At 50.1% G+C, this 12,549-nt stretch overlaps 1 protein-coding gene across 2 annotated transcripts in view; it reads right to left on the reverse strand.

Annotated features, from left to right (window-relative positions):
- The window catches only part of NTNG2 (netrin G2), a 44,961-nt gene extending 34,066 nt beyond the window's left edge, over positions 1-10,895 (reverse strand). The window contains exons 1-2 of one of the 2 annotated variants that reach the window (XM_061476511.1): positions 10,377-10,895; positions 6,717-7,828 (exon numbers count right to left, since the gene is read on the reverse strand). In XM_061476511.1, coding sequence (XP_061332495.1) covers positions 6,717-6,929 — 213 coding nt within the window. In that variant the 5' untranslated portion in view covers positions 6,930-7,828; positions 10,377-10,895. The remainder of the gene's footprint in view (positions 1-6,716; positions 7,829-10,376) is intronic. The other variant, XM_061476510.1, reaches the window with a different exon arrangement.
- Positions 10,896-12,549: the final 1,654 nt, after the last annotated feature.

Here is a 12,549-nt window from a genome sequence, read left to right on the forward strand (position 1 = left end):
GATGTACCCATGTCCACAGTCCCTAGCAGCAGCAGCAGCAGCGACCTGCGTGCCGGGCTCGGAGTGCATTATTGATTCAGGACTAAGAAAATGCTTAGGAAGTAGGAAAAGTGTCCTGCTCTCTAAAAGCTTGTGTGCCGTGTAAGCTCAATACACGCAGGCTTTGCAGAGAGGTTCGCTACGCCACGATTAATATTTTATTCTGTAAAAGAGGCCCTGATAGTTTGATGGGATGTGGAAGCTGAGGGTGGGAAAGGGGAGGGAGAGGGGGCTTTGCTGTGGTCCTCAAATGGAGGTGTAGATCTCCCCCAAAGCCATTGCAGGGGTAGCATGGTTTGGTGGTGGGTACCCCTACCTCTAACTAAGGCTCCTGTGTCTGCCCCATCAAGCACTCTGCTGTAGTATTTGGATGCTTTACGCTTTGTTTTAGGGGAACAACTCAGTAGGTGCCTGTTGGAGGCTGGGACTGTGCTGTGGTCAGTCTGAAATGTGCCCTGGCACATTGGGGGACTTTGGGAACCTCATGGGACACGTCTGAGGCTGCAGTGGATGGCTCATGTGCCTGGGGCGAAGGCTGGAAGCCTTCACTGCTGTTTGCCAGTGGGTCTTAGCGAGGGCTCTGCAGGCATTGGCTTCTCCCCAAAGACATCCCCTGCATGGTCACTGAGCAGTGCTGCGTGGTCCATGGAGGGGAAAAACCTCTTTGGTGTTTTCCAGCACAGGAACATGTGTACTGCATTGAACTGCTGGAGTAACGCCTGGGGCGTACTTGGCACTGCAGGCTGGGTGCCTGGGGAGATGGATGCCTTGGAGAGGGCGGTAGCAGTGGTGCTCACACCATGTTGGTGGAGAACTCCTGCTAGGCAGGTCAGCAACAGCCCGTGTGCATAGGAACTCCAGCAGGTCAGGAATTCGGGCTCTGCTAGCCAAGCATTGCCTGATGGAGCTCAGCATCTAGGTCAGGAGGCATTCGTTCACCTTGGGACCCCCTGGTTGTTGCTGCATTGCTGTTGGGAGGGGACAGCATGAGATGGGCATGGAGCAATCGCTGGCTCCTCACCACCCTGTGCCCCTCACTGGTGGGATGCAAGGTCTGGTGAGTGGGGCTGAGCTCAGCAGGAAACAGTGAAGCCACAGGAGCCTGTGGCTCTGCTGGAGATGGAAGCAGTGCTTGACAAGGGTTTTATCACTGCTTGGGCTTGTTTCCATTTTGGCTTCCCAAAGCCATGTGGTGAACCAGGTGCTGAGGGCATCAGGATTGCTTGCTCATCACTGCACTGTCCCAGAGAGTAACCATGGGATGAGAAGCACCCGTCCAGTGCCGTACGTGATTTACAACCCCACTTCTGCAGGTTGCTGCCTGTCACTGCTGCAGATGACCCAGCTGTTGCTGCATGCAGCGTTGCAGCCAAGCACTCAGCATGCAGTGCTGCAGCCAAGCTGCAGAAGCAGAAAGCAAAGTGGTCTGGGTGGTTTTGCAGAGGTGATTTTCAGGTGGATCAATGATCTGCTCTGACTGTGGCTCTGCAGCTTGTAGTGCTGCTACAGTGGGAACAGAAGGATGTGCTGTCACTCGTGTGGGACAACAGGCAGTGTTGTGGGGTTGGGTCAGCCAAAGCCTCACACCTCAACATCCTGAAGGTAAAAGGGTTGTTTGCAGCGTGGGATCAGGCTCAACTAAGGTTAAAACTGGACTTTCACTTAGGGAAACCAGAGTGTGGAAGGAGCCTGCTCAGGCAATCTCTTCTGGAGGGAGAATTCCTTTTAAAGTTTAATGGGAAATCCTATCTGTGCTGTAGAATCCAATACAGATCTTACAACGAATAAATAGGAAGGACTCCCCTGAATCCCTTCACCTTCAAAAGTTGCTTACTGAAAAACCTGATACCTGGAGCTGATGTGCAAGTGAGCGTAAGAGCTGCTCTCCTGGCTCTGGCTGCACTCCCCAGCAAGTCTTTGGAGTCAGTTCTCTCCAGCTTTTCCCATCTGGATGCTGCTCCCTTTGAAAAGTAAAGCTTTCCTTAAAAGCAGTTTATTCCTCCCCATCTCGCTCAAGGTGGGGGTAAACTTTCTGCTCACTGTACCAATTAAATCTACTTGACAGCCTGATTTTTATCGCCGTGCCTTTTTCCATCAGCAAGTGGAAATGATCCTTGTTAGGCGAGCAGCATCCCACTTTACAACAAGATGAATCCCGAACTGGGCATTTAAGGAAATTGCTACAGTCTTGGGGGGGGCAATCCTGTTTGCTCAGCACTCTCTAATTCAAAGCTGAATTGTGTTCTTTCATTTTCTGTAAAGCCTCTGCTTTTGTAATACCAAGATCTTGCCGCACCCCGGAGTAGCCTCTGTGGTGGGAGAGCAGTGGTGTGCAATTTGCTGAGCAGCTAATAACGTGCAATCCAAGGGTCTGGCCCCAAGGGCAAGGAGCCGTTGATCTTGACTTCAAACAGTGTTCTCTGCAGCAGCCCTGATGCTGAGAAGTGATTAAGGGTGGGAACAGAAACCAAAAGGCCCCAGCCCTTTGTCTCACACTCGAAAGCAATGGCAGGATGGGAGCAAAAGGTGGATTAGAGAAGCCTTCATCCCAATGGAAATGGCTGCAGTTGCCTTTTCCGGGCTCTTCCCAAAGGAAATGGGAGAATTTTCCAGGTGTTAATTTAATGTACTGGGGGATTCAAGGGGAAAAGAGGGCTGTTAGGGCTTTACAAATGGGAAAAGATGTAGCTTTCCATCCCTACAACCCTGACTGAGATGCCATGGGCAATCTGACAGCAGAGAGTGGATTTCTTGTGCTGCTGAATTTTGGCATAAAAGCAAAGTAATTGTCCCTAATACCATATAGGTCTTCAAAAGGTCTATATAATATAGATAAAAGGTCTATATAATATAGACCTTTAAATAGGTCTTACTTTTGGAAGAGCATCCCTGAAACAAATCTATTCTCTTTCTTACTTTAAGACCTTTGACGTTAGTTCTAATCATCCCAAACTCACAATCCTTTGTGAGGGGTATGAAGATATGGTAGGGTAGATACGTATGAGATGGTCTAAGAATGTAGGGGAAAGGGTTTCTGTGCCCAAAAGTTTGTCTGCTTTTTCCAATCTTAGCCCTCAGTCTACGAAAAGAAATAGTTCTTTAGTATGAGCCTTATATCCACATGTCATTGAGGAAAGTTTAGCTAAGAATTAAACTAAACATCATATTTGGCTGCATGTGTAATGAATAAATAAAGCCTTCTCCTTTTACGTACCCGTGCCAAAATCAACAAGCTCTATTAGCTGATGAAACAATGCTGACGCCAAATAAAAATACCCCTGACCCATCAATACAAGCTAAGAGCTCGGCCCTGCATCAAAGAGTGTTGTCTGAACAAGAAATACTGTCTCAACACCTCTGGGAGGGGTAAAAAGGGCTCCGATCCCAGTGGGAAGCTGGGCTTCCTGTGCCACTGGTTGGGTGCAGGAGCTCTCAGGGAGCAGCAACACCATTCCATGGCGACTGTTGGCTCATAGGAACTCATCTGAAATCTGCTTTTAGCTGCTCTGTGCCATGCCCTGGATGAGATCTTTGACCACAGAACTCTTGCTCTCATAGAAGTCTCGCCCTTCCCTCAACATCCCTGGTTAAAAGAATCTGTTTGTTCCCTATTAGTCTTCAGTCAAGCGGTTAGATTCATTCAGGCTTTTATTTACTTATCAATCTGTCTTCCTGCTCCCATCACTCCCCCCTGCCCTGCCGGGGGGGAAGTACGAGTCATTTTTCAGGTGACCCTGCTAGAAAGCCATTGACATGAATAGGAGAAGGTTCAGAAACCGTGGAAAAGGCAAAACCCCTGACTTTAATAAGCAGCAAAACTCTTGCCAACCAGAAGGGAGCAGGCAGATGTGACTGGAACTGCTGTAAAACAGAAAGGACAATCCTCCAACAACTCCTGCAATCCTCCAGGCACTTCCTTTTGCAGAACTCTCTATCAGCGCTGCTCCACGTTCTTACAACCATAGCAGTGTGTGATCCTGCAGGCTGTGCAATGCCTGCTCAGGACCGGTACAGCCCCAAGGAAACACAGGGTCCTGACTTGAAGCAGGACTCTCCTCCTCTACCTGCCCGCAGCGATGCCCCGCGTGCGGATGGCATCCTCCTCCCTCTTGTGTGGCTGCCTTAAGCACAGAGGGATGTTTGTGTGTGTTTTTGACTTTGATTTCAGCTGTCTGAGCAGCGCAGGCGTCCTGCCAGGCTGTGCTTAACTCCGAGTAACGTCAGTTTAACTGCGCGGGCAGTACCCCGCTGGTTTGAAAGACACCTAAGAAAGCAATACAGTGACCACGAGAACCTCTCTGCTGGAGAGCCAGGCTCCTCCGAGAACCCACCTGTTATAGGGAAATAATTAAAACCTGAAGAGAAAGGATAACAAGACACCAAAAGGCACCCGAGCAGGAGCTGCGCAGGGTTTGTGTGAGCTGCTTGCCCTCCTCTCACAGCAAGGGCTGAGGCTTGGAGGATGGAATGAAGGCTGGGCAGTGACATTGATTTTTGCCCAGCACTTCCTTGCGCTGGGGTAGCAAAGCTCTGCTCACATCCTCTGCGGGCTCTGCTCGCCTCTCTCTGCATGTCAATAGGTGTCAAGCCACCACTCAGGGCTGGCGATGGAAGGGCAGTTTCTTGCTGATTCCACTTTCTACCGACCATAAGGGGATGCTCAGCAGTAAATGGCCACGTGTCTTTGTGACAGAGGCTGTGAAAATGGCCCTTGAGGGCCTCCCAGCACTCCCCACTCCAGTCTTCAGGCTGAACTGGAGCCTGGATCCCTCCTGCAGCCATCTCCTACTGTGTACCAAGTGCTCACCTCAGCAGGGCTGCTCTTCATCTGTTTCAGTTTTAAAACTCTCTAATCCTCTGGAGAGGACAGTACTGGTGTAAGATGGGGCGGAAAGGGCCATGGATACAGTGGGGATTCATAAACCTATCCCAAAAATCAACATGCAATATAGTACTCTTGTTTTTAGCTTGAGTCTTCATCAGGGAGATGCTCAGGGATGCTGCTGTGAGCGCTGGTTTCTGGTTTGGGAGATGAGAGCTGGGCCAGGCATTCACCCGGGGTGAGGCAGGGACAGGAAGAGGCAAATCCATGTTTTGCATTTGTGTAACTCCCATTCGTGGCTGTACACGGTGTTTGCAAGTGTTAGAGCACATGGCAGGAGTACGCTACAAGGAGATGCTGCTGGCGCCCAGAATAGAAGGGTTTTAGCTCAGTATTGACTGAATCAAGAGATGTAGAGAGCTGATTGCAGTTTGTGTCTCTTGCTTCCTGGGAGGTCAGTGGAGCTGAAGCCTGGAGCATCCTTAGACACAAAGAGTTTGCAAATACCTGCAGTGAATGTAGTGGAACGCAATCTGGAGTTCACCTCGTAATCCTTCTGCAGCCAGTCAGATAAATGGAAACACAGACTGACCCATCAACAGTTAACTGTTTTGTTTGCAACCTTTGACTTAATCTTTCTTTTCTAATGGTCTTTTAAAAGGGAAAGCTGCTACTTATCTGGAATTAGTGGAAATGTCTTCCTTGGTGCTTAATGAGACCCCTTAGGCTGGAGGGAACTGGCAGCGTGTTCTGATGGTTGTAAATATTTGGCATCTCTTGGTATCAAAGCAGCATTTTTCTCTTGGGATTTCAATAGATGCCCTGAGTTTGCTGAGTTTGGGGTATTTTCTAGGTATTGGGGTATTTTCTAGGTATTGGTGCATTTTCTAGGTGGCAAACTGAGGCATGGATAACGCTGGCAATAGAAAATGGGACTAGGTCCACTTATTGAGAGATAGAACTCCCCTTCTCATTACAGGTAGTAAAAGAATAATATACTACTTTTAGAAGGCACTCCTTAACCAGTGGAAACCCTGTCTGCATGGGCTGGCTCGGTCCCTGTGCCTTAAACATGCGCTTGGACCACTGCTGGAGGACATCTGGGAGGGGACATCACAGCCATAGTGTTTTGCTCTTTGCTTTGACCCCTGAACTCTTTTTAACAATGTAAAGCCTTGTGAATTATAAATCAAATGCTCCTGCTGAGCTTTGTGGTGCACGGAATGAAATGCAATGATTAATATTTAAAAGAAAATAAGCTAAAGATTTTAACTACAAGGGCAAGTGTCTGTCCACAGACTTCTCATGTGGAGGCTGGAAGAGAGGGAGGAACACGTTTTCAGGGACTTCAGTGAAATCTGTGCCTGTCACCAACTGCCCGAGGTGCTGGTGCATGGGGACCACACTGGCCTCTACGACCCTGCTCCTTGCTCTTACTCATGCTGTACCCATCTTGGTAAAACCCTGGTGCCAGTGCAGCCTTTTGGGATGGGACTGGTGCACACATCCTGCATCTGCTTGCTTCAGCAAGCAGAGGAGTGGCTCAAGTTGTGTGCTCCCCGGGGGCAGAGCTTTCCCAAACCCCAGGCCATGACTTGCTGAGCTCTCCCCAGCTCCTCCTTGCCCTCCCTCATACCAGCATCATCCCTGCTGTAGGGCTGGCCTCATCACCACAGCACCGGGATGGTCAGGATGCCTTCTCCCCATTGCAGACCCCAGGTTGAGAGCTCAAGGCAGCAGCCCCCGTTGCCACCCTGAACTGAAATGTCCTCATAATGGCACCTCAGCAGGGCACTGCCTTTAGCCACCTGCAAGCCGAGTCTGTTAGAACACATCAAACAAAGAGAACACTTACATGGGTGCAGAACCTCTCCGGCGGGTCCCCGCAAGTGATTCCTGCTGGATCCACCCGGACGGTCACATAATCCTTCATCCGCATGGCCTTGGGTTGACAAGCATAAAACTCCCATGACGGTCCATCGTCCGTGGTCACCCAGGACTTGCAAATGTCATACTGTCCCATGGCCAAGGGGAGACAGTGCGAGAGGAGAGCAACCAGGTAGAGCATGGCAGCTGCGGCCAAGTGTGGGATCCCTGGTTGAGGGCAGTGCCGAGAGCCCCAAGGAAGGCAGCGACTGAGCTAGGGGTTGCTCTCGGGATCAGCATGGAAACCGCTCATCTAAATATGATCCAGTCGAAGGGAGATCCAGATGATAACAGGAATGATTCCACTCAGCACGCTGTATTTGGATGTGGAAAGTTTTCTCTCGGCACAGAAGCCAACTCTGCAATTCACTTGATTGGGAAAGTTTTGGCTGGAGTTGCTGATCAGTGGTCAGAAGTCTCCCTTAGCCTCATTTTTTCCTCCTTTTATTGTATGAAAAGGCTTCCAAATCAGCATGAAAATATCTAAAGGTGACTCCAGTCAATCAATAGAAAGATCAAGTTCTGAGTTGCTGATGAAATTTGATAGGATTAAATTGCAGAGGCCGTCAGATGGTGCTGGATCAGGTTTTCCTCAACCTTCTTGTCTGCCACAAATGCTTCGCTGTGGAAAGTGCCTTAAACTGTGGTCTGCCTTAAAGAACTATTGGGGGGGGGGTGTTGAAGATTAATACATAGATATAGCATCTGGTCATCAGTACAACTGTGATAAGAGAGACCCTTTGGAGCTAAAATCCCTTTCTCCCAGGGCTGTCTGTGTCAACATGAACACGTTGGGTGATGATGTCCGAGTGGTCTGGGTGCTCAGTGGGTTCATAAGAGCAGTGCTGGTCGTGCTGCTTCTCCCTCTGCCTCTCGCAGTGGTGGGGAGGCACTCACAGGCAGGGATTTCTCTTTGACTCTGCCTTTTGGCAACTGAGCACCGAGTTCCCCAAAGCCCTCAGCTGCAAGCCATGCTGCTACGTGAGGTCTTTCCTCTCTCTCATGGTCAGGGCAAAGGGAACGTTCATTATCTGGCTGCACCTGCAACAAATTGGAAGACAAATTAGCTGGGAGCAAAAGGGGACACTTGAAGCAACAAGACTTGTAAGAACAGGGGTCCCCCAGGAGATGCAGCCCTCAGCTGGGCTTCCCAAGCCACAAGCCAGGGGTTTGTAAGAGGGAGATCTACAACTTTAATAAAAAGAAATCCATAATACGATGCTTATGGTTTTTCTGCTGTGTGGGAGATGGGAAGGAGCACTGCCCCATTTGAGGTATCTGGTTTGTAACAGCGGCTGGGCAACAAGAGCTCTAATGGGTCTTCAAATAATATCCAGCAGCAGCTATAGGTCATTAGAAGATGGAGAATATGCAGACACAGAGCAGGGACAGACAGAGAAATGGCTGGTCTTAAAAAGATAAGCAAATAAGTAAGACAGCTGGGGAGACAGATACATTGTCCAGCGTCCTCACACAAGATTTATCTGAACAATAACGTTTAATAAAAAACAATTTAAAGTCCTAATAACATTGTGAAGGTTCACCTAATACACAGAGCAACGACCTTCCCAGTGTTCATTTCAGGTTAGAGCAACATTTCTGCAATTTTGTTGTCTTTCCAGCAGAGCTATAAAAATCTTCAGTAATTGCAAAACAAAATGACAAAGAACTGGGGGAAAAATAGTAATAAACCCAGTCAAACCCTGCCTCAGTGTCAGATCCAGGGGGGAGCTCTCATACGAGAAGGTGGGAGGCACAGATCCAGCATAGAAATTCAGCTCTGGATAATTCCCTCTCTAGTCAATTCCCCAACTTTCTTCCACAATTTAGGGATGTCTGCTTCAACAGCACCTCTAGCATTTGCTTTCTCATAAAGCTCAGTTACTCAAACTCGGCAACTCCAGGTTAACAGATGCATTAATCCATGTTTGGGGGGGGGGGGGGGGCTTCGTGTCGCTGTGCTACCTCCTCCCTTTCCCCCCCCCCCTTTTTGATTGAAAGATTGCTGATTGAGATGAATGACTTCAGAAAAGAGAAAGCTGTCTCTCATGCTTCGTCGCCAGCTCTCAAAGGAGAGCCTATTACAGCGGCGCTGGACCCGAATAAACTCCCAAAGAAAGAATAGACTGGCTGCTATTTTTACATTCTGAGTAGATGTAGTAAAAATAATAAAGCAGTGTGACAGTGTTTGTAAGTCCCGCTGACATCAGAGCTGTCTTCTCAGTTACAACGAGTCAGCACCTAATTATTACATCAAACTGGGCACAGCCAAGTGCCTAATAACAGCGGAGAGCGCGAGACTGGTATCGTATAGGAAACAGGCAGGGTGGTTTTAATGAGGACCCCAGTGTTAAGTTTATGGATCTATTTTCATAGCCTTAACTATTATGTTTTGCACTTGAATGGCTGTTAGGGAAAAACCCGGGAAGAAAGGATCTATAATATCTGTTAGTGCCTTGTTATGCCGTCTAAATGTCACAGATTCCCAGGGAACTAAAAATGCGCTGGAAAATGTATTTACTGTCAGTCAAGCAGCCAAGCGTGCGGGTCCCCTGCGAAGTCTGTGGTGCAACACTCCCCAGCATTGTCCCTTTGCAGAAAGAGTTGCTCTGAAATAAGCCAGCACAGTGCAAACGGTGCTGGGGGAGAGGCTCCCCCAATTCCAGGTTTTGCCCTGCTTGATTTGGCTTGGGTCTTAAGAAATCTTCACCCAGTATTATTAAGAAACTGCAGTCCATGGGAACAAATAGAATCAATGTTCTTTGTTTTCTTTGAAGAGTACTCAGCAATCACTGGGGACTGATAGCCAGAGTATTAAAAACACAAAATTAGATTGCATCTTGGCTTAGCTGGTTCCTTCTCTTTTATTGTTATTATTATTGGATTAACACCCTACTGAAGTAAAGGGACGACGCTGAGCAACAACTGAGCTGCTCTGGAATGAAGATGAGAAAGTAAACTCCACGGAGGAGTTTTCCATTTGCTTGCACAAGAGTCGCCATCCAAACGAACCCCAACCGCGCTCAAACCCCCGCTGCCCGAGCGCGAGTTTGCCTCTTTTTCCCCTTCCGAGCATCCCTTCCCCTCGCACTCAGAGCCAAAGTTGGGGACCACCCTGCGTTCCGGGGAGGGGGGGGGACGACTGCGCCCTACAAACACCGCGGCATAGCCCTGGGGGGCACCGCGCTCTCCCCCCGCAACGCCCGTGGGGCTTCGCTCCCGTTCAGCCGCTCCCCACGGTGCGATCGCGGCTCCGGGCGAACCGCTCCATCCCCCGGTTGGTTCATCCCGAAGGACTCACCGGGAGCTCCGGGAGGGGCCGAGTCCCCTTCCGTCCCCCCCCACATCCCAACCCCGGCCCCGCCGCCTCCATCCCTCGCCTCCCGGTTCCCTCCGGAGACCGGGAAATAAACCCCATCCCGTTGTGGGGATCCCGTGGGATCGCACGCACAGCGGGAGAGCCTCGGAACAACTTTGGAGGCGCGGGGGTCACGCTGGGTCTGGGAGATGGGGCTGCCCCCACCCCGTTCCCCCCTTCCCTCCCTCTTTTCCTCCCCTTCTCCCGGTGCTCGGCTCTGCAGGTCCTTACCGGAGGGAGCTCTGCGGCGCGGGGCTCTCGGCGGAGCTGGGAACTTCGGGGCTGGGGGGACCCCCCCTTTACACCCCACGGACCCCCCGCCCCCCCAGCCCGGCGGGCTGCCGCTGCGCCGCCGGCCCCCAAGGGCAGATGGCCGGGGGAGCTTTGTGCAATCCCCGGCTCCCCTCGCAAGTTAATGCCGAGGCTGAAATCCCTCTCGCTCTCACTTTCAATCACAATCGGAGCTTTTATCTCCGTGCCTGATCCCGGCTGCGTAACTTCCTCTGTGCAGCTTTAGCACACACCATCCCACCGGCGAGCAATGTGCTTCTTAAAGGTGCAGGGAGGAAATGCGAGCGGGGAAGGGGGGGGGAAGAGGAAAGGGGGAGGGAGGAAAACCACCCGAGGAAGAGGAGGCTGCGAGCGGGAGCCTCCAGCACCGCCGGCTCCGTGGGTACCGGTGGGGCAGGAGCATCCGTGCTGTCCCGGTTACCTCCGGCTGGGGAACGGCAGGGCTGGGAATGCCGCTCCTGAAAGGGTCTTGTTTAAAAATTCTGCCTATAAAAGCTTAAAAAAACCCATAAAAATAAAAATCATGAGACCATGTTTGTGCGGGGGGGGGGGGGGGAAGCTCCAGTCACGAGGGTTTCCCCACACGTGTAAGTTCTTGCTTGGTGTGCCCTGAATATTTTGGGGAGGCTTCTGCTGGCGAAGATGCTGTAAATGAGGCTGCGTGCCTGTGTGTTGGGGGAAGAGGGGGTGGTTGGAATTAATAGGATAAACAAAGCAGGAATTCGGAGATGGGGAAATCAGATGGCTGGGAGATGCTGTGGGAATGTGCTCTGGGATTTAACCAAACCAGGTTTTTCTTTGGTAACGCAGGGGATGTAAGGTGTGATAACACCTTCCAGCGCAGGGATGCAGAAGCTATAGGTGTTGCTTAAGTCAACTCTTCGGTGTTCATGCACATGGATAAATGACAGTCCATTTATGGGGAGGGAAAGCAGAGAATCCCCATAGCCCCCTATGTACACAACCACCAAAAAATGGCTGTTCCTTCCTAACCAAGAATTCAATGACTTCCAGCCCAAAAGCGCATTGTCCAACCTGTGTGTGCTTTGCAACTTCATCAGCTCAGTATTTCTGTACATGATTTCCTTTTCCTCATTGCTCTGAGGTCCCGATGTGGCTTCTCCCACCTACAAGGCCCTGGAAAACGCACAATCCACCCTGTGACTGGGCAGAGGTGATTTAGAGTTGTTCTGGGAAACGTTTCCCCTATATTGGAGCATAAGTGAGATCTTGACTGTGGCCCAGCCTCAATGTTCCACTGGTGACCAGGGTGGTCTTTACTGCAAGGCTGTCTTTGATCCTGGCTCCATCTCCGTTCCTCTGATCAGGGCATGGACCGATACTTTCTATATGGTAACTTTCCCTGTAAACGCTTGTTTTATGGCAGTAGTATTACTGAAGTGGGAAGCACTGGCTGGGAATTCAAGGCTGGCTAATATTCCTGGATTTCACTTTGTGCCTTTAGGTCTTCTCTGTAGTAATGACTCCCCTGGAAATTCCCCACGTCGCACTTATTACTCCTTTATTAGTTATTATGGTAAAGTAACTGGATAAAAAGGAGTTGGTATTTCATTTTCATTCCCCCTAATAGCCACGGCAAAGACCAAGTGGTGTGCTGATTATTGACATCAGAGTTAAGTGATACGCACGCATCATTAGGTTTCAATTGGAAAGAATAACAGCACAGTGTGAGTCGTCACACTTCTAAACTACATGGCATTTAAAGCAAAAGCCAAGTCGTTTTTTTCTCAGCCCTGCAAGCTCAAAAGATCAGAAGCTGGGAATAAGACTTGCATAGACACAGGTAAAAGGTGCTAGCTCCAGGCAAATCACCAGATTTAACTAATCAGAGTAACCCCCCCAGAGAGGCTGGCAGCAGCTGCAGGGCTTGTCCAAGGTTATGCAGTGATTCAGGAGATCCAGGAACAAGCTTCAAGGATGGGAAAGCTGCTCTTGTTCTTGGAGTGAACCCACAGCTTTGGCTCCCAGGGTCTTTAGGCTGGGAAGGGAGAGAGATGGTCTGTGGCACTCGCAGCCCAAAGGAAGCGATGCAAAACAGTGTTGCTGTCCTGGGTGGGAAAGGGATGGAGAAGAGTTGCGGTGTATGTTTAAT

The sequence above is a fragment of the Pezoporus flaviventris genome, unplaced genomic scaffold (assembly GCF_033815535.1).
Source record: "Pezoporus flaviventris isolate CSIRO_AGI_PZ_B2104156 unplaced genomic scaffold, CSIRO_AGI_Pfla_v1 ptg000097l, whole genome shotgun sequence".
In the NCBI taxonomy this organism is placed as follows: domain Eukaryota; kingdom Metazoa; phylum Chordata; class Aves; order Psittaciformes; family Psittacidae; genus Pezoporus; species Pezoporus flaviventris.